This window comes from Bubalus bubalis, chromosome 3 (genome assembly GCF_019923935.1).
Source record: "Bubalus bubalis isolate 160015118507 breed Murrah chromosome 3, NDDB_SH_1, whole genome shotgun sequence".
NCBI lineage: Eukaryota > Metazoa > Chordata > Mammalia > Artiodactyla > Bovidae > Bubalus > Bubalus bubalis.
Window position 1 is genome coordinate 73,231,179 of NC_059159.1, and position 26,376 is coordinate 73,257,554.

The 26,376-nt window shown below is 41.5% G+C and overlaps 1 protein-coding gene across 4 annotated transcripts in view; it reads right to left on the bottom strand.

Annotated features, from left to right (window-relative positions):
- Window positions 1–26,376, bottom strand: part of ELP3 (elongator acetyltransferase complex subunit 3) — a 144,351-nt gene that overhangs the window by 69,934 nt on the left and 48,041 nt on the right. For all 4 annotated transcript variants that reach the window (XM_044939729.2, XM_025281384.3, XM_044939728.2 and 1 more), the window contains exons 8-9: window positions 9,224–9,385; window positions 5,651–5,777 (exon numbers count right to left, since the gene is read on the bottom strand). In XM_044939729.2, the coding sequence (XP_044795664.1) occupies window positions 5,651–5,777; window positions 9,224–9,385 (289 nt within the window). The remainder of the gene's footprint in view (window positions 1–5,650; window positions 5,778–9,223; window positions 9,386–26,376) is intronic.

Sequence of the window (26,376 nt, forward strand, 5' to 3'; positions counted from 1 at the left end):
CAATCCAAACACAGAAGAAGGAAACAAAGTGGTAAATATTAGGACCCCCACCCCCACCACCAGGCTACAACAGTTGAAAGTGGCAGAGGACTACTGCATTTCCATATGACCCCCTTAGGAGGTACTGGATTCTCAAATACTATTTAGTAATCGTTTATTAATTCCACTTATTTTATAAACTTAAAAATTAATAAACAACATTCTGCTGGCGATGTGAATGATACATTAGACGGGAACATGGCTGGTGGCCCTGTGACTTAGATAAGAAGCTGTCTGCCTTTGCAGGGAGCCTCTTGAGAACTTTGTATGCAGGTCAGGAAGCAACAGTTAGAACTGGACATGGAACAACAGACTGGTTCCAGATAGGAAAAGGAGTTCGTCCAGGCTGTATATTGTCACCCTGTTTATTTAACTTATATGCAGAGTACATCATGAGAAATTCTGGGATGGAAGAAACACAAACTGGAATCAAGATTGCCGGGAGAAATGTCAATAACCTCAGATATGCAGATGACACCACCCTTATGGCAGAAAGTGAAGAGGAACTCAAAAGCCTCTTGATGAAAGTGAAAGTGGAGAGTGAAAAAGTTGGCTTAAAGCTCAACATTCAGAAAACGAAGATCATGGCATCCGGTCCCACCACTTCATGGAAAATAGATGGGAAACAGTGGAAACAGTGTCAGACTTTATTTTTTTGGGCTCCAAAATCACTGCAGATGGTGACTGCAGCCATGAAATTAAAAGACGCTTACTCCTTGGAAGGCAAGTTATGACCAACCTAGATAGCATATTCAAAAGCAGAGACATTACTTTGCCAACAAAGGTTCATCTAGTCAAGGCTATGGTTTTTCCTGTGGTCATGTATGGATGTGAGAGTTGGACTGTGAAGAAGGCTGAGCGCCGAAGAATTGATGCTTTTGAACTGTGGTGTTGGAGAAGAGTCTTGCGAGTCCCTTGGACTGCAAGGAGATCCAACCAGTCCATTCTAAAGGAGATCAGCCCTGGGATTTCTTTGGAAGGAATGATGCTAAAGCTGAAACTCCAGTACTTTGGCCACCTCATGCGAAGAGTTGACTCATTGGAAAAGACTCTGATGCTGGGAGGGATTGGGGGCAGGAGGAGAAGGGGACGACAGAGGATGAGATGGCTGGATGGCATCACTGACTCGATGGACTTGAGTCTGGGTGAACTCCGGGAGTTGGTGATGGACAGGGAGGCCTGGCATGCTGCGATTCATGGGGTCGCAAAGAGTCAGACACGACTGAGCGACTGATCTGATCTGACAAAAGCATGAAGCTATGGCGGTGGCAGTGAACAGGAGGGGACAGCTTTAAAAGATATTCAGAGGGAGTAACAGACAGGACCTCCTGTTGGATCAGACCCAGAGTACAGGGAACCGTAAGAGGAGCAGCAGCAGCAAAGATATATAAGCACTCGCTCTGTGCCAGGCATTTTTCTAACTATGCATTATTTCTGCCCATCTTCCCAGCCACCCGGCAGATTCATTTTGATATTTGGCAAAACTAATACAGTTATGTAAAGTTTAAAAATAAAATAAAATTTAAAAAATAAAAAAATAAAAAATTAAAAAACAAAACCAAAAACAAAACAAAACAAACAAAAAAAAAAAGATGAGGAAACTGAGGAACAAAGCGGTTCAAACAGTTTGCTACCAAGTGATGGGGCCAGGATTCAAGCTCACCCCAGTCTGGCTGTGGAGTCCAAATATTTTCTACTTCCTCCTGAATGATTCCTAAATGTCTAGCTTGGGAGAGTATGTGGATGGCGGGGCCACAAATAGTACAGGAAACTGAAGAGGAGGAGACCACTGGGCAATGCAGAAGTATGTCCGTATTAGATACATTACGTCTAAAGTGCGTGTAAGGCCTCTGGTGCCTGTTGAAGAGTATTCAGCAATTGGACTTAAGAGCTGAAGCTTAAGACTGCAGAGAAAATGAGATTTGTTGAAGTGTAAGTGGTAAAATCAGGACAACAGAAGAAAGACACACATATATAGAGAAGAAAAGCCAGAAGCCACATTTATGCAGTGAGGAGAAAAAGAAGATCTAGCAGAAAAGAAACAGTCCTACAGGTAAAAAGGGAAGCAGGATGCAGCAGAGTCACAAAAGCCAGAGAGGTTAGAATTTACGACTGGAGATAGTCCCGTGGGATCTATCTTCCCCAACCAGGGATCTAACTTGCATTCCCTGCACTGGGAGGTGGATTCTTAACCACTGGACCACCAGGGAAATCCCTGGAGATAGTCTCTAACAACAACAAATGCTAAGGTTGGATAAAATGTCAGCAGAGAAGTAGCCTTTGGATTTGGAGATTAGCAAGTATATCACAATGTTTGAGGGCAGGCTGTGTGTATGTGTGAGTCTGTGTTGGCAGCGGAGGACCTGCCAAACTATAACTTGACCACTTGGTTTTTGGGAAAAACAGCTCAGTGGGGGTGCAGGCAACTCCTGAGAGTCAAAAAGGTGGGCAAACATGGATGGACTTTGAAAGACTTCCCAAGATTGACAGAAGGTTCTGGAAATAAATTTTTCCTCAAGAGAAACCAACACTTTCTTAGTGACACTTAGCTGAAATGCTAAGCATTTTCAGCACTCTGAGCTTGCATATCCAAAAGCAGTCTAATTTTAAAAGAATAAAAGACTGAAACAGCAAAAAGTCATTATGAGTAATAAATGATACAACATTTTGTATTCCTATCTGAGGACAGGTGGAAAGGGTGAAGTTAATGCTCAGAGGATAAAGTCCTAAGATGTTAAACATTCTCCATCACAACCAGGATTTTCAGCTTTATAAGGAAAAAGAAAATTTCATTCCAAAAGGAAATTTGAGTTACTGGACAATATAAGTAAATGCTATTTATCACACACAGCTTTGACCAGCTCTGTACGTATCACTAGATAAGAGTGTGAATCTACAAGGAACAGATGCAAATGACCACTTCTGCTCTTAGTGACTCAGAATTAACCTAAGTAACAAGGTGTGAGAGCAAAGCCAATTTATAACTAAGGTGCACAGCACACAACCCTAGAGATACTACGGCTGCAATACCTCAGTGGCTGTAGATGCTTTATGGGTGTACCAGGCAAGGCTGCCTTGTCCTCCAGAGTGACAACATTTTATAGACTTCTACAATTATTACAAGTAGACCCCTTACTTAGCAATGCTTCCAATGAATAAAACATGTTAAGGGAACTATCTGTGGGCTGCTAATGTGACAATAAAAGTAGACGAGGAAAAAGTTTTTAAAGTGTAAAATATGCTGCCTGCTACTGCTAAGTCACTTCAGTCGTGTCCGACTCTGTGCGACCCCACAGACGGCAGCCCACCAGGCTCTCCCGTCCCTGGGATTCTCCAGGCAAGAACACTGGAGTGGGTTGCCATTTCCTTCTCCAATGCATGAAAGTGAAAAGTGAAAGTGAAGTCACTCAGTCGTCTCCGACTCCTAGTGACCCCATGGACTGCAGCCTACCAGGCTCCCCCGTCCCTGGGATTTTCCAGGCAAGAGTACTGGAGTGGGCACCAATACTATGCTGCCTACTAGTTCAGAAAATCTCTAGAAAACAACATTTCCTAGACAAAACCTAGTTTTTTTTTTTTTAATTAGTAAACCTTTTATTGAAATATATCTTAGTATGGAAAAGTACACAAATCATAAGTGTAGATACTATCAAACAGCTTTCTAATCTGATGTACCAATCTATATTCCCAATAACAGTGAATGAGAGTTCCAGTTGCTTCACACTCTTATCAACACTTGATATTGTCTTTTTTCATTTTCACTATACTGATGAGTATACAGTAGCCGTGCATTGTAGTTTTAAATTTCATTTCTTTGAAGATAAATGACTTAGAGAACTTTTGAACAGTTATTGAGTAGCTGAACATCTTATTTGTGAAGTGCTTGTTCAAGATTTTTTTTCCCCCATTCTATTAGGGTGTCTTTTTTAAAAAATTGATTTGTAAAAATATTTACGATAATCTATAGGTTGATTTTTCAGAGGATTTTTTTCTAGAGCGAAATCTGATTTTTCTCATTTTAGCCCTATTATGTTATTCATTTGCTGGGATGAAGTTAGAAAAGGCATACAGTCTACTCATAGTCCCTGTGGGTTTCTTTGAAAAGATTGTAAACAAGAAGATAAATCTGTTTACATGGAGGGCTGTCTTTGCAATGTTATTTCTAAACTATTCTTTAAAGACACTAAGAAAATAAATTGTGAGACTCAGTTATTTGCTGTTACTTTACATTTTTTTTTCCCCAAGGGCACTTAAAGTTATGAACTCTGGCTATACCACTGGCCCGCCCAGAAGCTGTGCTAAAGAAGTGTGTGTGTCAGGTGCCTTTTAGGCTTATAGTCTAGTACCCAGCTAATACTACTGAGAGGAAGATATGACTCAAAATCTATTACATAGTCGATATGAGGGAATTCGTAACATCTGTGAACATCTGTGAATTAATGCTGTCTTATAAAACAGACCTTTAGTTGTATTTCATTTGCTTGGAAATAATAAAAATAAACTTTCTGAAAGGAAAGAAAGAACATCATGATGAATTCCACAGTTCTAATAACAGAGCATAAGTCTTTTTGCTGATGAAATAACTTGATAAACATTTTCATCCTCTTCTCTAAAAGGATATCCCTAAGCCACTTTCCTATTTGAGAATCTGAAGGAAGAAAGAGTTCTGACCAATCTCATTTCCCAAGACCAAGCTAACATGGATCAAGCTAACATGTGATAGAGTGAAAACAAACGAACAGGATTTCCTGGGGGGTACAGTGGATAAGAACCCACCTGCCAATGCAGGGGACATGGTCTGATCCCTGGTCAGAGATTTCACACACTGCAGGCAACTGGAGACTGGGCACCTCAACTCCTGAGCCCAAGCTCTCGAGCTTGTGAGGTGCAACTGCTGAAGCCTATAGAGCCGAGCTCCATGACACGAGAGGCCGTCACGATGAGAGCCCGTGCATCACAACCAAGAGGAGCCCCCCTCACCGCAACCAGAGAAAGCCCGAGTGCAGCAATGAACACCCAGCGCGACCAAAAATACATTAATAAATTATTTTTTAAAAAAGCAAACAAACCCCAGAGTTAGGTATTAAAATTCAAAGAACAGAAAGGTTAGAAGAAAACAGAATAGTTTCTTTCCCTGTTTAGGGAAATCCTGAAAGAGAAAGGCAGTTCTAAGCTTAGAAGCATCTTAAGAAATCACTAAATTAAAAAAAAAAAAAGAAAAGAAATCACTAAATAATAAGTAAACAGGAAAGCTTGACAACAGAAACAAAAGTAAAAGACCAAGAAAAATATTAATAGTGTGGGGAAAATATTTTTAACAAATTGCCTAGAAAGTTCATATAATTAACATTAAAAATATTCATATCCAGTGGAGGAATCAGTCAGAGAACAAAAACACACAATTCCCAAAAGATGGGAGAATTATACTTACTGGATACATGTATACGTATGGCTGAGTCCCTGCGCTATCCACCTGAAACTATCTCAACATTGTTAATCGGCCATACGCCAACACAAAATAAAAAGTTAAACAAAAAAAGAGAAAAAGGCAGAGCGGGTAGCAGCAGGATGCACAGGCATTCTCAGGCGGCCTGGCTGGGTCAGCACTTACTGTAAACTGTTCAATGTCTCTCTCCAGCCCCACGTTCGGCAGATCGGGCATCATGTGAGCCACGACTTTGAAGCCAGAATCTTTGGCCAGGTGGAAGGACTCGCACACTGCCCTCACAGTGTGGCCCCTGAGGAGAGAAAATTCACTACCTGTTACACACATAAATGGGCAAGAAGGTGAGCAGCAGCAACAGCGAAACAAAGTCTGACACAGGCAGCGGGAGCTCTGGAATGAGGAATATGGCTGGGGAAGAGGACATCTTAGAACGTCATCTTTACATCTCTGCTTCTAAGAAGGCCTGGAGAAAAATAATTTTAATTCTAAGATATTTCTCAGAAATTCCTTATGCACCTCCTCAAAGTTTGGACAGCAAGTGACTGAGGTCACAAGAATTAATATGGTGGTGGTTTAGTTGCTTCGTTGTGTCCTACTCTTGTGAGCCCATGGACTATAGCCCGCCAGGCTCCTCTATCCGAGGGGATTCTCCAGCTAAGAATACTGGAATGGGTTGCCATTTCCTTCTCCAGGGGATCTTCTCAATCCAGGGATCGAACCTGGGTCTTCTGCATTGCAGGTGGATTCTTCACCGACTGAGCCACCAGGGAAGAAGAATTAATATACACTAAAATTACCTGGTTTAGCATTATGGGCCACAATATGTCTGCTAATACAAATACCTAGGTTAAAAACAAGAATAGTGAGATCAGAGCCTTACAAGAACAGGATTTTGTTATGCCCTTTCTTTTAAAAATATTTATTACAAATAATTTTATTGGGAGAAAGAAAGGGAGGAAGGGAAAGGTGGGCAGAGAGAGACAGAGAGATTCATCAATATGCAAAGTACATTTCACTCTGGTGGGCAGGCAGGTCCTTACAAAAGTATTAGTAAGAAGAGACAATAATTGAGTGACAAAGTATAATCGTTTAGGGCCAGCTGGATAAGTCAGCTTAACATTCTAGCGCTACATTAAAGACGCAAGCCCTATTAATAGTTTAGGGCTATTAAAAAGTGAAGCCCACAGGGCTCTCACCAGAAAGACCTTCCCATTCACCACCAAAAACTCCTAGAAACTGTGGACCCCAGCCCACTCTCTGAAGGTTCCTATTCATTTCCATGGCTTCACTCTCTGATCTCTTTTTGCTAACGACTTCTCCATTTCCATGGCTGGTCAGGCCTCTCTTCTGACACCACGCCCAAATACCCAATACTCTACTGCTGCGCTGTACAATAGTCACGAGGCACACATGGTTATTCAAGTTTATCTTGAAACTGATCCAAATCAGTAATTCAGTTCCTTGGCTGTGCTACCACAGTGGACAATGTGGGTTCTGAACATTTCAGTCACCGTGGAATGTTCTGCTGGACAGCCTGGCTCTAAAGCAAACCTTCAACTGGTTGCTCCACCAGCATGTAAGGGTCTAAAAGCCTAGTTTTCCACAGTGAAACTCATCTTGCCTCCCAGCCTCCCTCCTTCCCATTCTTTCTCACCCTCATTCCCATTCGGCCACCATACACTGCTTTTCAGGACATCACCTCCTGCTTGAATTCCTGCAACAGCCTCTGAACTGGCCTTCCTTCCATCTTCTTAGTCCACCCTCACACTGTGATCCCTAAAAAGCGATGTTTCTAAAATGTGGATATGGGGACTTCCCTGGGGTCCAGTGGTTTAAGACTTCTAGTTTCCTCTGCAGGGGGCAGGGGTTCAATCCCTGGTAGGGGAACTTAAGATCCCACATGCCATGTGGTGTGGCCAAAAATAAATAAATGAATAAATAAAATGCAGACTTAGTTGGCCTTGGATTAAAGTCTAAGCCCACTGGGCCAACTTCGAAGGCTCAGTCCCTCTGCTGACCCTTTCAGCCTCACCTCTGACCATGCTCCCACCTCACACTCCACCAAACAAAATCACCCCAAAATCCCTAAACATGCCATGATGTGCTTCTGCTCTCAGGAGCTTGCCTGTACTTTTCTTTCAGCCTGAAACAGTCTTCCTCTTCCCCACCTGACGAACTCAGACTCTTCCTGTGAGTCTCAGCAGCCTGAAACAGTCTTCCTCTTCCCCACCTGACGAACTCAGACTCTTCCTGTGAGTCTCAGCTTCCACATCATTTTCTTCAGAAAGCTTCTCTGACCTCCGAGAGACCCCATCCCCAAGGTACCCCTCCAGCACAGCCTTGGTTATTACTGCAGCAGCCCTACCAGCGTCTCTGGCTCAAGCCTTCCCCACGTTGCTCTTTCTCAAGCCTGATATCCATCAGACTCTTCCTACGCACAAAAATATTTTGGAGATCTCTATTACCTTAAAGGGGCTTCCCTGGTGGCTCAGTGGTAAAGAATCTAGTTGCCAATGCAGGAGATGTGGGTTCGATTCCTGGGTTGGGAATATTCCCTGGAGAATGAAATGGCAACCCACTCCAGTATTCTTGCCTGAGAAATTTTATGGACAGAGAAGCCTGGAGGGGCTACAGTCTATGGGGTCACAAAGAGTCAGACATGACGTATCGACTAAATAACAACAACAAATTCCCTTAAGGGAAGCAATCGCCTTCCTTAGCCTGGAGCTCTTCTTGGTTGTTTCCAAGATGCTGACCCATGTGTCTTCCTGATTTCCCTTTATTTCCTTCTCCAATCACAACCCTCCATCATGTCTAACTCCTATTAAAGTGAAGCAGTCTTTAAGGTCCAACTCAACATACACATACTCCTGAAACCTGTTTTTATTTCTGGACAGAAAAGAACTTCATATTGGCTCTATGAGCTGTTACTCCTTCCTTCCTTAGACTCTCAAATTTCTCAAAGTTTATACCCATCATCTCACCAGCCTTTCTTTCAGTACCCTGCCAGTTGGCATTTGCTTCATAAAAACTAATCTGTTAGATCTCACCTGGGCTTATTTCTTTATGAACTGATCGACTGTGTTGGGACTCAGTTGTGGCACACGGAATCTTCGCTGCGGTGCGTGGGCTCCAGGGCACATGGGCTCTATAGTTTTTGGTGCGCTGGCTCTCCAGTTGAGGCACACGTGGGTGCCTCAACCCACGTATGGGTACATGGGTTGAGATGCACCTCCAATCCATGCAGTTGAGGTGCATGGGCTCAGTAATTGTGGCACACAGGCTTGGTTACCCAGCAGCATGTGGGGTCTTAGTTAACGATGACCATCACCCAGCAATCAAACCTGTGTCCCCCACACTGACAGGCGAATTCTCAACCACTGGACCACTACGGAAGTCCCCCTGGCTTCCTTCTTGTTCAAACCCTTTTCTCTGTTCCTCGTCTCCTTGGCCTTCTCTCCTGCTTTAAACTATTGACTTTGAGCCCTGCCTTTGCTTTCTGTACAGGAAAGGCTATTTATGAATAGGAAGAGAGATAAAGATGATGTTTATAGGCTACTGGAAAAGAGTCAGCACAGAAAGACTGCAAGTCAAGGAAGGAGGAGATGGGGTTCAGAGCATGGACAGAAAATTGAATAGGAGGAACACCTAGACCCCTCCCTCTCAGATGGGTAGGAACATCCATCTGCTTGGTGGGGGAAGAGGAAGGCTCATGCAATATCGCCTGTGCCATCTTACCGGTTGGTATCTCTGGCCACATCCTCATAGACACTCTGCACCCCAATCTCCAGCCTTGTGCAGCCGTAGGTCAACATGTCACTGAGATGCCGCTTCATGCAGTAATCTGGTCTGGTCTCAATAGTAATTCCGATGCACTTTGTGAGGCTTCTCTCAGAATACCTATAGAGCAAAGAGAAAAGTAAATAGCCTGCCAAAGCTTTAGGACGTTGGCTCTCATTTCAAGGATGTCTTCCCCTTGTCCTCCAGGATCTAACCCAGTGGTTGAGAGCACCGGCTCTCGGGTCAGACTGAGTTCAAATCCTGGTTCTGCTACTTCTTAACTATGCAACCAGGAACGTGATTAACCTCCTCGTGCTTCGGTTTCATCATCGGCAAAATGGGGGTAATAGCAGCTACGCCTCATGGGACAGACGTGCCTGAGCTGGTACACAGTGCACGGTTATCATCATCACCATCACCATCGTGTTCCTGCAGCGTGCAGCAGCCATAATCTCCTTGAAAAGCAGGGATGTCAACTGTGAAAACCCTCATTTTCAGTTCCTAGCAATGATTTTTCATATAAGTGAAAACCATCTGCATCATTTATTTCCTACTCCATGTTTTAGAGTCATGTTAAATGAAGGAAAACAAAAGAAGGGGGAGGGAAGGGTAGGCATAATGATCACAGGAAGAATTCAGGTGAAATGTCTCCCCCCAACCCACACACGTCTTCTTGTCAAGCCTATGAATCTCAGCAATGACTTACAAAATTAGGAGCATTTTTCTCTTTCACTAAAACCAGGTATCAGAGTGGTGAGCACCACTTGAGATTCAAGCTGTTTTGAGTTAATAGTCTTAATGCTGGCCAGAAACCCAGGAAAATGAAAATGACTCACTAAGGGGAATTCTGACGTGCAGGAATAGGACACTCTTACCTACAGAGGCCACTGTGGCCAAGCACTGCGCTGAACATGCCACATGCAGTGAATGCTCTCATCAGCTCCATGACGTGCCTTTTATTATCCCCGTTTTGCAGATTAAGAACCTGAAGCTCCTAATGTGATCAAATATTGGGTTGGCCTAAAAATTTGTCTGTGTTTTTCCATGCCAGGTTATGGAAAAGCCCGAGTGGACTTTTTAGCCAACCCAATGCTTTGTCCAGGGCTTCCCTGGTGGTTCAGATGGTAAAGAATCTGCCCGCAATGTGGGAGATCTGGGTTGGGAAGATCCCCTGGAGGAGGGCATGGCTACCCACTCCAGTATTCTTGCCTGGAGAATCCCATGGACAGAGGAGCCTCGCGGGCTACAGTCCATTGGGTCTCACAGGGCTAGAGATGGTTGAGCGACTAACACCTCGCTTGGCACTTTATCCAAGAGTACAGAGCTCATAAAATCTAAGTCAGGACTTGAAGGTAGGATTTTGACAAGGTTGAAAATCCTTGGTCTGTTTCACTCTATCACACTGCTTGGACAATTCAGCATGGGATATCAGATCTGTCTCCTCTTCCACTTCTGGGCTTCCCTTATGGCTCAGTTGGTAAAGAATCTGCCTGCAATGCACGAGACCTGGGTTCAATTCCTGGGTTGGGAAGATCCCCTGGAGAAGGGAAAGGCTACCCACTCTAGTATTCTGGCCTGGAGACATTCCACGGACTGTATAGTCCATGGAGTCACATAGAGTCGGACATGAGTGAAAGTGAGTGACTTTCACTTCACACTTCAACTTCTAGAATGAAATCATTCTTCCAAATGCCCTTCTACAACTTTCTTAATTCTTCAGGGAGAGTGAGGGAAGCCTTTGTTTGGCACTTCATTTCCTTCTTTTCAAAGAAGTTCATAGCTTTTGTCGTGAAAAAGAAAACTCATAAAATTTCTACAGTTCTGTAACTGCTGTTCTCTTTTAAACTCATTCATTCATCACTCAATAAAACGGACTTGTCTAATTTAATAATAATTATTAAGGTGGTTAAGAATCACTGAACTGAAGAACTGACTCAAGTCTTTCACACTATGACTGTATTCCTAAGGTTTTATATAGGATTACCAAAAGCTGCAAGAACTAAAGGTAAAGGACTAGTCCACAGTTACTAAACAATGAATCGTAAGACAAAAAAGGACACAGATCTTATCAAATCTTGCTTCTGACAGGATACTAAATCAACTGGCTTATCTGAGACAATCGGACCAGAAAGTCACAGGCCTTTCTAATAAGTGAGTCCTAAGGCATGAAGGAACAAAAGTATACACTGCCCCAGGATACATGTAACTCACGCTCAAACATCAATTATCGTGTTTGGAGAAAACCATTATTTTAAGAAACTGAAACACTAATGTATTATGGAGAAAGCATACTGCATGAAGGCTGACTGAAAAAACCCATGAAGCAGAAAACTCTAAATGAATATATTTCACAAAGTAAGCGAGGACGTCTTACACTCAGACATTCCAAAATTGTACCCCTCTATTAACTGATTTTTTTTTACAAAACCCACAATATTTCCGAGAAGGATGCCATTAAGTTAGCAAGCGGCAGCACAATAGTACCTTGCATTCCCGGAACAACGAGAGGACAGGCAACCGCACAGATGGAACGTGTCTACAGGAACGAGAACTAAATCCACAGAACCTCTCTGCCGCATGGATCATCAAAGGCCCAAGCAAGACTGATAGGGAAGGCTGCTGCGAGGATGATAAGGTCTCTTCAGAAGTAATTAGAATACAGCCTAGGACACAGAGGCAAACCTTATCCTCAAACAATAATTTACCACCAAGTCTTTCCTCTAGGGGGAAAACGTCAACACCTTTGGCAGCAGCAGAAATGAAGGGATAAGAAATAACTTGTTTTTAAAAGCCAATATTTTGTGTCAGTTTCTGCTGCACAACAACATGAGTCACCCCACCCTCCCCATCTCACCCCTCTAGGTCCTTACGGAGCACTGAGCTGAGTCCACATACATGTGTTAATACACAAATATGTGCATAAAGGCAGTCAACTAATCTAAGCAAAATACCTGAGCTGGTATTTTATGGTCGATATAACCCCCCATATCGTTTAAACAGCCATCCAACAGTACAGCTCTTCTTTACTACCAAGTTCAATTGCCATACCTTTGGGGAGCAGGGAGAGGCGGTGGACTTAAGTTCTTGGGCAATTAGGAAATAACTGAATTTTCCAACCATGACCATGAGCTTCTAAGAGACAAAATCAGAACCTGAATTCTGGCTTTCTGATTCCAACTCCACTTCTCTTTCTGTGACATTATAGGGTCATCTAAATAAGCCTAAATTCCACCATCATGGGGCTATGCTGATCTGGCTTCCCAGGTGGTGCTAGCGGTAAAGAACCCACCTGCCAATGCAAGAGATGTATGAGACACAGGTTTGATCCCTGGATTGAAAGAGCCCCTGGAGGTGGGCATGGCAACCCACTCCAGTATTCTTTCCTAGAGAATCCCATGGACAGAGGAGCCTGGCGGGCTACTCCACAGGGTCACAAAGAGTCTGACATGACTGAAGCAATTTAGCATGCATGCATACTTCTTTGCATGGTGTAGGTGCAACATCAACTAGAAAAGATGCTAATGCTCTCTGTGAAGCTAACTTAAGCCAACATCTTATGCTGATGGCATTTTTTTTTTTAATGGGAGGTGGTGGTGGGAGGCGAATGGGACAGTAACCCGGGAACATCAAAGCAAATAAAAACCAGATGCTACCAGCCTTCAAAACAAAGCTCAAATACATTTCTCCTGTCATGACATCTTCCCAGTGCCTCTTGGTAACTCTGTGCTCCCATTCCGAAATATCTTGCCCATACTCTGTATGGACTTTGTCTCATTTGTGGATATGCCTGTTTGTCCATTTGGACAGGAGGCTCCTGGAAGGCAGTAGGCTCATAAATGTTTAGAGGTAAGGCCTTCAGCACTGAAAACTCTCCTTCAGTATAAAAAAGAAAAATACAAATATGAAGAATGAGTAAATGAATGAGGCAAAGCTAAAGACACATAGGTGAAGGAGGTCTCTCTTGACTCCTATAGCAGCCTCCAGCTAATTCGCTACCGTTCCCCTTTGGGAACAGGTTACTGTTCCCAAACAGTTAACCCTAAAAATTGCTTAACCCTAGACCAGGTAATCTACAGAAAGTAAAGACACAGTAGTCCTTTGTCCCAGGGATGCTCAGCAGTCTAGCTGTAGGGCTAAGACACACAGCTAAAACTAAGAAACACTTAAGATCAAAGAGCTAGAAGTGGCAGATGTTATAATTGGATAGAAACGATTTCTTGGAAAGCATGCTTCTATTTCTGGAAGAAAGTGACCTATAAAAGTGACATCTATTATTACTACTCACTGTCCTCTCACAATAAGGCCCCAACCAGCAGGGCGCTGAAGGAAGACGATGTGAAAGGCTCTTTAAACTGTTTCTGCTTCACTCCAAGAAGGCCGTGGCATCAAAAAAACATTTCTGATTGCTATTAATTTCCTGCCATTCTCTCTGAAACCTCTGTCATCAATGAAGTTGGATGGGCCTTACTTTTGATTTCCTGTGTAAAATCTCACTAGAGGTTGAGGTCCAAATTCCTGAGAGGTTTAGGACCCTTTCCTACATGGACATCCCTCTACCCCAAACCCAACCTGCTCAAACCAAACCACAAAGTAGATATGTATGGTATGTAGATGACATATGAACTTTCATTAGTCACAAGGTACAAACTCTCTTCTGCATCTGCAGTCCCAAAATGAGTAAGTAGAATTTATAAACTTCTTTGGACAGCCAGAGGTTTGTTTGACTTGCCAAGTAATATCTGGGGTTACTGGTGTAGTTCCTCAGTGAATGTGCTTAGTCCTCAGTCGTATCTGACTCTTTGCGACCCCATGGACTGTAGCCCGCCAGGCTCCTCTGTCCATGGGATTCTCCAGGCAGGAATACTGGAGTGGGTAGCCATTTCCTTCTCCAGGAGACCTTCTCAACCCAGGGATAGTCTGAATTTCAGGCGGATTCTTTACTGGGGAAGTCCCCCAGTTCCTCGGAAGTACCACCAAACACATTCCTTTTTGGGGAGTGAATATAATCATATCTGGAAAATATCTCAACAGACTTTTACATCCTGTCTAATGCTGAGCTAATGATGGTCTAGACTGAAGAATGACTGAGTTGGATGTTTGGGGATTTATAAAATAACTTTTTCCTTTTGAGATGGTGGTCAAGTTTGGTTCCTGGATATTGGCAGTTATGTTGGGAGAGTCTAATACATAACAAAAGGTTCTGCTCAACACAAACTGAGGTACCAGAGAGAAGCAGAATTTCGATTTTTACATGAGTACAACCTATGAGAAACTAACCTGGTAACATAGCTTAGAGAATAATCAGAGACCTCTGCTCCCTTATCATGCTGGTTGACAAGGTTTAGGACATATGAAAAACAACCCATAACATTTTGGGTTTTGATTCTTCCAACACCCAACAAAAGCGCTATTATTTTGTACACCTGGTCAGAATGCTGAAGAACCAACAGCAATAATACTATTGACAGAAAATTAAAAAACAATCAGGGTTATCACACATTCTTTCAATATTGTATTCACATTCAAATTCAAGGACTAGAATGTTATATACATAGCCCTTAAATTTGAATGTGAATACAATATTGAAAGAATGTGTGGTAACCATGATGATTGCTTTTTTTATTTTCTATTAATAGCACATTATATATATAACATTATGCTTCCCTGGTAGCCTAGTGGTAAAGAATATGCTTGCTATGCAGGAGACCCGGGTTCAATTCCTGGGTTGGGAGGATCACCTGGAGGAGGGAATGGCAACCCACTCCAGGATTCTTGCCTGGAGAATCCCATGGACAGAGGAGTCTGGCGGGCTATAGTCCATGGGGTTGCAAAGAGTTGGATATGACTGAGCGACTAATACACACCCATATACAAAACATTATAAAAAAGCTGCCATTGTCAGGAAGTGACTGTTAGATGAAAGATAACCTCTCAATACATCTTTTAGATCAAAATTGCCATTCCAATAGAAATCCTTAAAGCACAGAATGTCACAGAAATCAGTAACTTTAGAGATAATCTAGTCTCACCTTCTCATTAATAACGTAGGATAACAACAGAAAATAAGCCTGGAACTTATTGTTACTGCACAGTTCTTCCCACTGCACTCACTTAACAATGCTTTCTAAGTACTGGGTTGGCCAAACAGTTTGTTTAGGTTTCTGAATGAACTTTTTGGCCAACGCAATACCTTCTCTTCTCAAGGCACTGTGCTTGATATGAGATCCTTTCTCTTAAGAAGACATTCCGTATTAAGACACAGAAAAAAACGCATTATATGAAATTAGACAATAATGGTATTCCGTAAGACCACAACTCTTGGCTACTAAAAACCAAAGTGAGGGAGTAACTAAATTAGTAGTTGCAAATTCAATTGTAGCAAATGTGAACAGATTAAATACTCCAATTAAAGGCAGACAATGTCAAAATGGATTAAAGAAACAAGACCCAACTACTGCAGACTGTTATCTATAAGAAACACATTTTCAATACAGGGACACACACGGGTAGAAAGTAAATGGGTAGAAAAGTACGTAAGTAACTGCTGTAATGGGAAACAATGCCAAAAAAAAAAAAAGAAACCTCAAGACCAGAAAGGACTTCTCATAATGATAAAAAAGTAAGCTCATAATCAAAGTTTTATCAAAGTTCATACACCAGGAAAACATACCAATCACAAATGTGCATACACCTAGTAGATCTTCAAAATAAATGAAGTAGAAACTAATACAACTAAAGAGGTAAATAGATCATTCTTCAATCATAGCTGGAGATTTTACTCTTTTTCTCTCAGCAATTGATAGAACTACATAGAAAAGAAAAAAAAATCCCCAAAGACCATTGAACAACACTATCTACCACCTTGACTTAATTGATGTTTATAGAACATTACATCCAAAAACAGCAGAATATACCTTCTTTCAAACACACATAGTATGTTCACCAAGAGAGATCATATATGCTGAGCCACAAATAAGTCTCAATAAAAAAAACTTTTAAGAAACTGAAATGGTACAGAATAAACCCTCTCTGATCAAAAGGGAATTAAATCAGAAATCAAGAAAAACTCCATGTTTTTGGAAACTCAGAAATTAAACAATCCATTTGTATACAATCCACAGGTAAAAATACAATTTCAGGAAACATTGTAAATTAAATAATAATTAAAACAGAACATATTAAAATTTGTGGGATTCAGCCAAAGCAGTGCTTATGGGAAAAACTTAAAGCTTTAAATACTTACATTAGAAAAGAAAAAAGGTCTATAGGATAGCTAGGTTTCTATACCTTATTTAAGCAAAGAAAAAGAAGAGCAAAGTAAACCCAAAGAAAGTAGAAGACGATATAAGAATAAAAGCAGAAATATATAAAGTAGAGGGCATAAACAAAATCAAAAGTTAATTCTTTGCAAAGAACAACAAAATTGATAAACTATAACTAGACTGATAGAGAAAAAAAGAAAGAACACAGATTATCTATATCAGGATTGAAGGAGGGGTGATCAATAACATCCTACAGACATTAAAAACATAGTATGGGAATGTTAGGGATTGGGGGCAGGAGAAGGGGACGACAGAGGATGAGATGGCTGGATGGCATCACCAACTCGATGGACGTGAGTTTGAGTGAACTCCGGGAGCTGGTGATGGCCAGCGAGGCCTGGCGTGCTGTGATTCATGGGGTCGCAAAGAGTCGGACACGACTGAGCGACTGAACTGAACTGAAGGGAATGTTATGAACAACTTTATACCAAAAAGCTTGACAACCTGGATAAAACAGTCAAATTCCTTGAAAAATACAACTTATGAAAATGGACAGAGATGAAACATAATATCTGAATACCCCTTTGTCTATTAAAGAAATGGAATTAATCATCTAAAGTGTGAGTTACTCAGTTGTGCCCAACTCTTTCGGACCCCTGTGGACTGCAGCCCACCAGGTTCCTCTGTCTATTGGATTTTCCAGGCAAGCATGCTGGAGTGGTTTCCCATTTCTCTCTCCAGGGGATCTTCCTGATCCAGGGATCAAACCCAGATCTCCTGCACTGCAGGCAGATTCTTTACCAACTGAGCTACCAGGGAAGCCCAGTATCTAATCATCTAAAACCCTCCAGTAAAGAAAAATCTAGTCTTGGACAGGTTTACTCACAAATTTCAGCAAACACACAGAAGAAATAATATTCATCTTACATGAAGTCTTTCAGAAAATAAGGAGGAAATGCTTCATAACTTGTTTTATAGGGCTGGCATAACACTGAAGCCAGAATGTAACAAAGAAAAGAAAACATGAAATCACAGAGCACCATCCACCATGAATAAAATCCTTTACAAAGTATTAGAAAGGTGAATCCAGTGATATGTAGATAGAAAAATACATTACAACCAAATAGGGTCTATCTTAGGAATGCAAGATTAGTTTAACATTAAAAAAATCAAAGTAATATACATTATCAGAATGAAAGAGGAAAAGCATGTTATCATTTAGTCACAGAGAAATCATTAGACAAATGAGTTAACGATAAAACTCTGCAAAATTTTTCAGATAAAGATATCTTAAAAAAAAAAAACCTCTCAAGTAACACTGCACTTAATACTGCAGTATTAAATGTTTTCCCTATATTATTGGGAGTAAGACAGACAGACTCATTCTTATCACTTTCATTTAGCACTGGACAAAATGTCCAAGCTATTGCAATAGGGAAGAAAAGCATCCACAACCAAAAGGAAAAAAATTAAAATTCACTGTATTTGCAGATTACATGATTATTTTTAAAGAAAATTCTAGCATATCTACAAAAACAACTTACAGAACTGAGTAGTGGATTTAGTAAGTTCATATGCTATAAGGTTAATACACAAAAATAAACTATGTACCTTAATACTAACTGCAAACAATTTGAAAATACAATTGAAAAAATTTCACTTAATATAACATCAACAAACAAAATATTGGGTTGACTATAAAAACTCTGTCCTGTTTAACCCACATGAACTTCTGGCCAACCCCAAATTTTGAAATAAATTTAACCAAAAGCTTACAAAATCTCCAAACCAAAGACTGCTAAGAGAAATTAAAAACTAGAAGACAGACTATGTTCATAAATTGGAAGGTTAAATTGTCAATTTTCTCAAAATTTTTCTATACTTTAAACACAATACCAATCCTATCACACTTTTTACTAGAAATTGACAAATATAAACTTTATACAGAAGGGCTGCTGCTGCTAAGTCACTTCAGTCGTGTCTGACTCTGTGCGACCCCATAGACGGCAGCCCACTAGGCTCCCCCGTCCCTGGGACTCTCCCGGCAAGAACACTGGAGTGGGTTGCCATTTCCTTCTCCAATGCATGAAAGTGAAGAGTGAAAGGGAAGTCGCTCAGTCGTGCCTGACTCTTAGCGACCCCATGGACTGCAGCCCACCAGGCCCCTCCATCCATGGGACTTTCCAGGCAAGAGTACTGGAGTGGGTTGCCATTGCCTTCTCCACACGAAGGGCAAAGGACCTAAAACATCCAAAGCAATCTTAAAACAGGAGGACTGAGTTAGAAGACTTACACTACTTCAGGACATACCCTAAAACTACAGTAATCAAGACTGTGGTACTGGCGTAAACTGAAAACAGATCAACGGAACAGAAAAGGGTCCAGTCCAAAACTCATATCCCAACGGATTTTTCACAAAACTGCCAATACAATCTATATGGGAAAAGGAAGTTTTAAAAGAAGTAATGTTGAAACAATTAGGTATGTATATAGAAAAAAAGAAATCTCAACGCCTATCATGCACTACACATAAAACATTAAATCAAGATGGATCATAAGCCTACATATGAAACATAAAAGTCAAATCTATAACTAGAAAAAAACACAGGAAAATATCTTCTTGCCTTGTGAGAAGGCAAAGGTTTTTTAAGAGATAATACAAAATAAGCAGTAATTATGAAAGAAAAAAATTACTTGATTAAACTTCACCAAAACAAAACACTCTGCTCAAAGATTTTAACGTAATGAACATCAAATCACAGACTGGGTTTTCGTGTTTGCAAAACAGAGATTGAACAAAGGACTAGAATCCAGGGCATATAAAAAATAAAACAATAGGCAATAGGCAAAAGATTTTAACACACACTTCACAAAGGAAATATACACAGAAAGCATCAGTACATAATAAAGTGCTCAGCATCATTAGTCATCAGGAAAACGCAAATTAAAAGCACAGTGAGATGCCACTACACGCCCACTAGAATGGCTAAACTTCCAAAGACTGGCACCACCCTACTCAAGTGAGGATCTGGAACAAATGAACACTCACATGTTACCGGTGGGAGTACAAATGATGCAACCACTTTGGGAAAATGTCTGGCAGTTTTGAAGCTAAACGCATGATGGTTATTACACCCACGAGAAATAAATACATACATTCACAAAAAGACTGCATAAGTATGCTCACTGAAGTTTTATCATGAGAGCTACAAACTGGAAATAGCCCAGCTATCCATCAACAGGATGGATACACAAACTATGGTCTACGTCTACAAAGGAATTCTACCCAGAACTAAAAAGATAACGGCTATTATAAAACTCAACATGGATGAAGCTCAAAATATAACTCTCCCTGAAAAGATGTCTCACACAAAAGAATATGTGTTATTCGGTTCCATTTATTTGGTTGGCCAAAATGTCCGTTCGGGTTTTCTAGATCATCTTACTGACTTACTAACCCCGAACTAACTTTTTGGCCAGCCAATACATGAAGTTTAATAGGCAAAACTAATGTATGAAAGGGGAAAACATGAGAACAATGGCCGCCTCTGGGAGTCCAGGTGGGGTTTACAGGGAGGAGGCAGGAGGAACCCTTCTAGGTGGCAATGATGCTCTCTGTCTTAGCAGGGTTTTGTTACACAGGTGCATGCATTTGTTAGAACCCATCAAGCAGTATCCTTAGCATCAGTGCATTTCATTGTATGTAAATATACTTGAAAAGAAAAGACTACAGTGAACTAGCTAATGATGTGCATGATGATGTATTTGGGGACAGTGTACCAAAGCCTGCACCCTGCTTTAAAATGTGTTAAAATAAATAAATAAAAAAGAGGGATTGATGAATGCACAGAAATGGCTAGTTAGCTAAGTATGTGATGAAGCACATATCATAGAACATAGGTGCTAAGTACGTGATGCTCACTGGAAAATCTTTCCACTTTTGTTTCAAAAAAAAATGTTGGGAGAAAAACTAATATCTCTTTATGATGACTAAGATCGTACCCTAGGTTGTGCTGCCAGCGTCAAGGATCCTGGTTACCGTCTGTGAAAATCTGATTTACCGAGAGAGGTAGTAAAAGTGATCAATATACAAAGTGAGGGGTGGGTGGGAGGTGCGATACTGGAGCCAAAGCCCAGAAAGGCAGGAGATGATCACTTTCAGGGCTTCTCAGGTTGCTCTGCTTTCTCTGCTGCTGCTACTGCTGCTAAGGAGAAGGCAATGGCACCCCACTTCAGTACTCTTGCCTGGAAAATCCCATGGGTGGAGGAGCCTGGTAGGCTGCAGTCCATGGGGTCGCTATTTCTCTGTTACTCTGCAAATCTATGAAATTATTTTCTGGGCCTGGTACCCAGCGTTACCCAGCACTCTAGTTTTTCCAGGACTCAGGAGGACATAGCTGGGGGCTTTAAACTCATTGATTGACATGGAAAAAAAAAAAGGAAGGAACGGAAATGAATTAAAAATTCCACAGGGAGAAGGTATGACTCACCCACTTCTTGATAGGTAACTCCCCTTTTAAATGGCATCTTGTGAGAACAGCCAAGGAGCAACAAAGATTGAATGTAAAACTGCTTCTGGGCAAGACTGATTAAAAAGGAATACAACTGTTAAAAGGTTGCTTTGAGTTATTTGGCGACATGTGCATTCTGGCGAATGGGTGACTCAGACCCCACTGCCGGTCCTTTTCATCTCCAGGGTGACGATTTTTGAAGGACGAGAGTCACCAGTAATTGATGATCTCCAGAGACTGCTGCGGTCTTAGTCTAAGTGATAGCAGTGATTAGCACTTTGCTTGATTTAATGAGTCTTCACAGAAACCAAACCTGCGTCGTCCTCAACTCTCTGTTTCCTCAGCTTTCCAGTGATCCCAGCTGCAGGGAGCTAGCGTACTGCTTGCTACTGCCCCACCATAAATGGTAACCAAGTTCACCTTGCTAGGGTTTTCCCTTACTCTAACTCTTCATCTTTTCAGAAAAAAGCAAAACGTGAATTAGATGTGACGCAGGATAGTGAAGCAGGGACACAGTCGAGCTAACAGTAGAACTCGATGTGAGTTCGAACAATGGCTATTAACTTTAAATGAGGTTGACTCATTTGTCACAATATGAACAATAACTTTAAGAAAATTTATTTATTTTTTAAAATTTGGCTGCGCTGGGTCTTAGTTGCAGCACGTGGGATCCAGTTCCCTGACTAGGGATCGAATCTGAGCCACCTGCATCGGGAGTGTGGAGTCTTGGCCACAAGACCATCAGGGAAGTCCCAGTATGTAACTCAGTACTATATCTGTGTAGTCATATTAGTATCAACTACTAGGAAAATAAGGATTCCCTGGCGGCACAGTGGTAAAGAATCCACCTGCCAGTGCAGGAGACACGGATTCAGTCCCTGAGCGGGGAAGATCCCCTGGAGTAGGAAAAGGCAACCCACTCCAGTATTCTTGCCTGGAGAATTCCATGGACAGAGGAGCCTGGTGGGTTACAGTCCGTGGGGTCGCAAAGGGTCAGACACGACTGAGCATGCATGCATGCAGACTAGGAAAATAATAGGAAAATAAACATGAATTCACTACCTTACATCTGAGAGAGGTGAGCCACACTAGAGAACCCAAATATTTTTCTTAAATACCATCTATACAAGAGAATTTAGAGAACAGTAAGATAAATGTCCATCCAAAAATTTTGCAGGAAATGTTATGTCCAAAACACAGTATCTCCAGGCTGCTCTATATTTTGCAAGGATGTCAACATTCGAAAAGTTTTCTGCATTCTGTAGTACCAACCAGACAACCATTTCTTCAAATTACACAAAGCTTACCTAAAAAACAAATACCAACTTTATTATAGGGAGCTGGCAGTAAAAATTTACCTCCACAAACACAAGACTGCAAATTGGCTTTTTCTAGATTATTTCATAAAAGCATAGAGGCCAGGAGAAAAAAAAACAAAACATGCCAAGTGGGTTGGCAGGACTCAGTGTAGCATTTATGGCTGGTTTTATGGCTCCCAGACTGTACTTTTACTACTTCCCGAGAGCCATTCATATTTGCTGCAATGAAAACTCAAATCACATATAAATTTTTATCTGAAAATAAAGTGTTTATTGCCCCCTTGAGGTAAATTAAAGAACAGAAACAAAACAACGCCAGCTCTGGTCTATCCTTTAGAGAAAGAGGCTTTCTTCTTCAAAAGACTTTTTCTACACACATATCGTGATCTGAAGTTATAGAGTAAAAGTTCATTTCACCCCCAAAAAGGACAATTTATACACACCACTAGGCATCAGACCATTTCTGTAAAAATAGAGCTAAAACTTCACACAAAGAATATCAGTTCAGTCATTCAGTCGTGTCCGACTCTTTGCCACCCCATGGACTGCAGCATGCCAAGCTTCCCTGTCCATCACCAATTCCAGAAGCTTGTTCAAATTCATGTCCATCGAGTCGGTAATGCCATCCAACCATCTCACCCTCTGCCGTCCTCTTCTTGTCTTCAACCTTTCCCAGCATCAGGGTCTGTTTCTAAGGAGTCAGTTCTTCACATCAGGTGGCCAAAGTATTAGAGTTTCAGCTTCAGCATCAGTCGTTCCAATGAATATTCAGGACTGATTTCCTTTAGGATTAACTGATTTGATTTCCCTGCAGTCCAAGAGACTCTGAAGAGTCTTCTCCAATACCTCAGTTCAAAAGCATCAGTTCTCTGGTGCCCATTCTTCATGGCCCAACTCTCACATCCATATACAACTACTGGAAAAACCACAGCTTTGACTAGAAGGACCTTTGTTGGCAAAGTAATGTCTCTGCTTTTTAATATGCTGTCTAGGTTGGTCATAGCTTTTCTTCCAAGGAGCAAGTGTCTTTTAATTTCATGACTGCAGTCCACCATCTGCAGTGATTTTGGAGCCCCCTCAAAAAAAGTTTGTCCCTGTTTCCATTGTTTCCCCATCTATTTACCATGAAGTGATAGGACCAGATGCCATGATCTTCATTTCTTGAATGTTGAATTTTAAGCCAGCTTTTTTCACTCTCCTCTTTCACTTTCATCAAGAGGATCTTTGGTTCCTCTTCGCCTTCTGCCATTAAGGTGGTGTCAGCTATATATCTGAGGTTATTGATATTTCTCCCAGCAATCTTGATTCCAGCTTGAGCTTCAACCAGCCCAGTATCTTGCATGGTGTACTCTGCATATAAGTTAAAAAACCAAGATGACAATATATAGCCTTGATGTACTCCTTTCCCAATTTGGTACCAGTCCGTTGTTCAACATCCGGTCTAACTGTAGCTTCTTAACCTGTATACAGATTTCTTAGGAGGCAGGTCACGTGGTCTGGTAGTCCCATCTCTTTAAGAATTTTCCACAGTTTGTTGTGATCCACACAGTCAAACGTTTTGGCACAGTCAATAAAGCAGCAGCAGATGTTTTTCTGGAACGCTCTTGCTTTTTCTCTGATCCAGTGGATGTTGGCAACTTGATCTCTAGTTCCTCAGCTTGTACATCTGGAAGTTCTTGGTTCACGTACTGTTGAAGCCTGGCTTGGAGAATTCTGAGCATTATTTTGCTAGCATGTGAGATGAGTGCAATTGTGTGGCAGTTTGAACATTCTCTAGCATTGCCTTTCTTTGGGATTGGAATGAAAACTGACCTTTTCCAGTCCTGTGGCCACTGCTGACTTTTCCAAATTTGCTAGCAAATTGAATGCAGCACTTTCACAGCACATCTTTTAGGATTTTAAATATAGCTCAGCTGGAATTCCATCACCTCCACTAGCTTTGTTCATCATGATACATTCCAGGATCTCTGGTTCTAGGTGAGTGTACATACCATTGTGGTTATCTGGGTCATTAAGAACTTTTTTGTATAGTTTTTCTATGTATTCTTGCATCTCTTCTTAGTATCTTCTGCTTCTGGTAGGTCTATACTGTTTCTGTCCTTTATTGTGCCCATCTTTGCATGAAATGTTCCCTTGGTATCTCTAATTTTCCTGAAGAGATCTCTAGTATTTTCCATTCTATTGTTTCCCTCTATCTCTTTGCATTGCAAAATTTTAAAGTTTCAGTTGATAAAATGTCAAATTAACTGTATCCTAAAAATACATTATATACATCTTCAACTGGCCTAGCTAGCTCACATGACCTAAGGAACCCAAAAAAACAGACTAAAAATCTCTGCAGCAAATTTTCATGGAAGGGGGTTGAGGGGTGGAACAAGTCTAAGATATTTATGATTCAAACTCACTTAATGCACAAGGTCTGCAACAAGAGATCAGCTGCACTGAGAAAAGAATATATAACACATAAGCATGGGGAGAGAAAAGTGTGATGGTCTGAACAGATGATCTGATCCTAAGAGGGAATTCTCAGAGTTCAGTGGATTTTTAGGCAGCGATCCTCTGAGGTACCGTTGTCATCCTAACGTCATGGGGCTTTGAACTAATTAAGGCTGTTTTTCCTCTAATTGCGTTTTATTCTAAGCTGTCATCTGTTTGTCAGTATTATTAGGAAAAAGGCATTGGATTACATCATGACTCCCTCAAAAGTTTGAAAGACTTCAGCGTTTTACTCAGTATGACTCATATTCATGAATGATCAAGGTTCCGAATGAGCAGTAAAAATAAGGTCCTATTTCATCCTGCTACTCAAGGCCCTGCAGGATAGAGATCAGGCTGGCCTGCTGTTGCTCAAAGTCGATTCATGGACACAGATTTAACCCATTGCCTCCTCTGGTGGCCATCACACAAAGTAGGCTGCTCACACCCACTCTCCCAGACGCTGAGCACGCCACCCGGGCATCTCAAACTGTTACTGAATCTGAGGCTCTAGCTTCGTCACAAAAGAATTCTGAAATGGAGTGATAGGTAAGAAGTGAATCTGGTCCCATCGCTTCATGCAAACAGATGGGGAAACAAGTGACAGACTTTATATTTTGGGCTCCAAAATCATTGCAGATGGTGACTGCAGCCATGAAATTAAAAGACGCTTGCTCCTTGGAAGAAAAGCCATGACAAACCTAGACAGTGCATTAAAAGGCAGAGACATCGCTTTGCTGATAAAGGTCCATCTAGTCAAAGCTATGGTTTTTCCAGTAGTCAGGTATGGATGAGAGAGTTGGACCATAAAGAAGGCTGAGTGCCAAAGAATTAATGCTTTTGAATTTCGGTGCTGGAGAAGACTCTTGAGAGTCCCTTGGACTGCAAAGAGATCAAACCACTCAATTCTAAAAGAAGTCAGCCCTGAATATTCATAGGAAGGACTGATGCTGAAGCTGAAAACTCCAATAGTTTGGTCACCTGATGCAAAGGGCCAACTCATTGGAAAAGACCCTGATGCTGCGAAAGATTGAGGGCAGGAGGAGAAGGGGACGACAGAGGATGAGATGGTTGGATGGCATCACCTACTCAATGGATATGAGTTTTAGCAAACTCTGGGAGATAGTGAAGGACAGGGAATTCTGGTGTGCTGCAGTCCATGGAGTAGCAGAATTGGACATGACTGACTGAACAATAACTATGACAAGTGGGAGAATTATTCCAATTATTTGGGGGATGAGGCAGAGATTTCCAGGAATCACCATCCACTTTTTGACCTCTTTGGTTAGCCTTAGAACCATTATGGCGCTGGAGGGTGTGCTATTTAGCATGCTAATATATTACAATGAGTGTATGATAAGGCTCAATGTCTACTAGAGGCTAACTGTTCCACCATCTTGGTTCCAACCAGTCTGTCATGTCCCATGGCCATGTCATGGATTTCCCAGGTGGCTCAATGGTAAAGAATTTGCCTGCCAATGTAGAAGATGCAGGAGACCTGGGTTTGATCCTTGGGTCAGGAAGATCACCTAGAAAAGGAAATG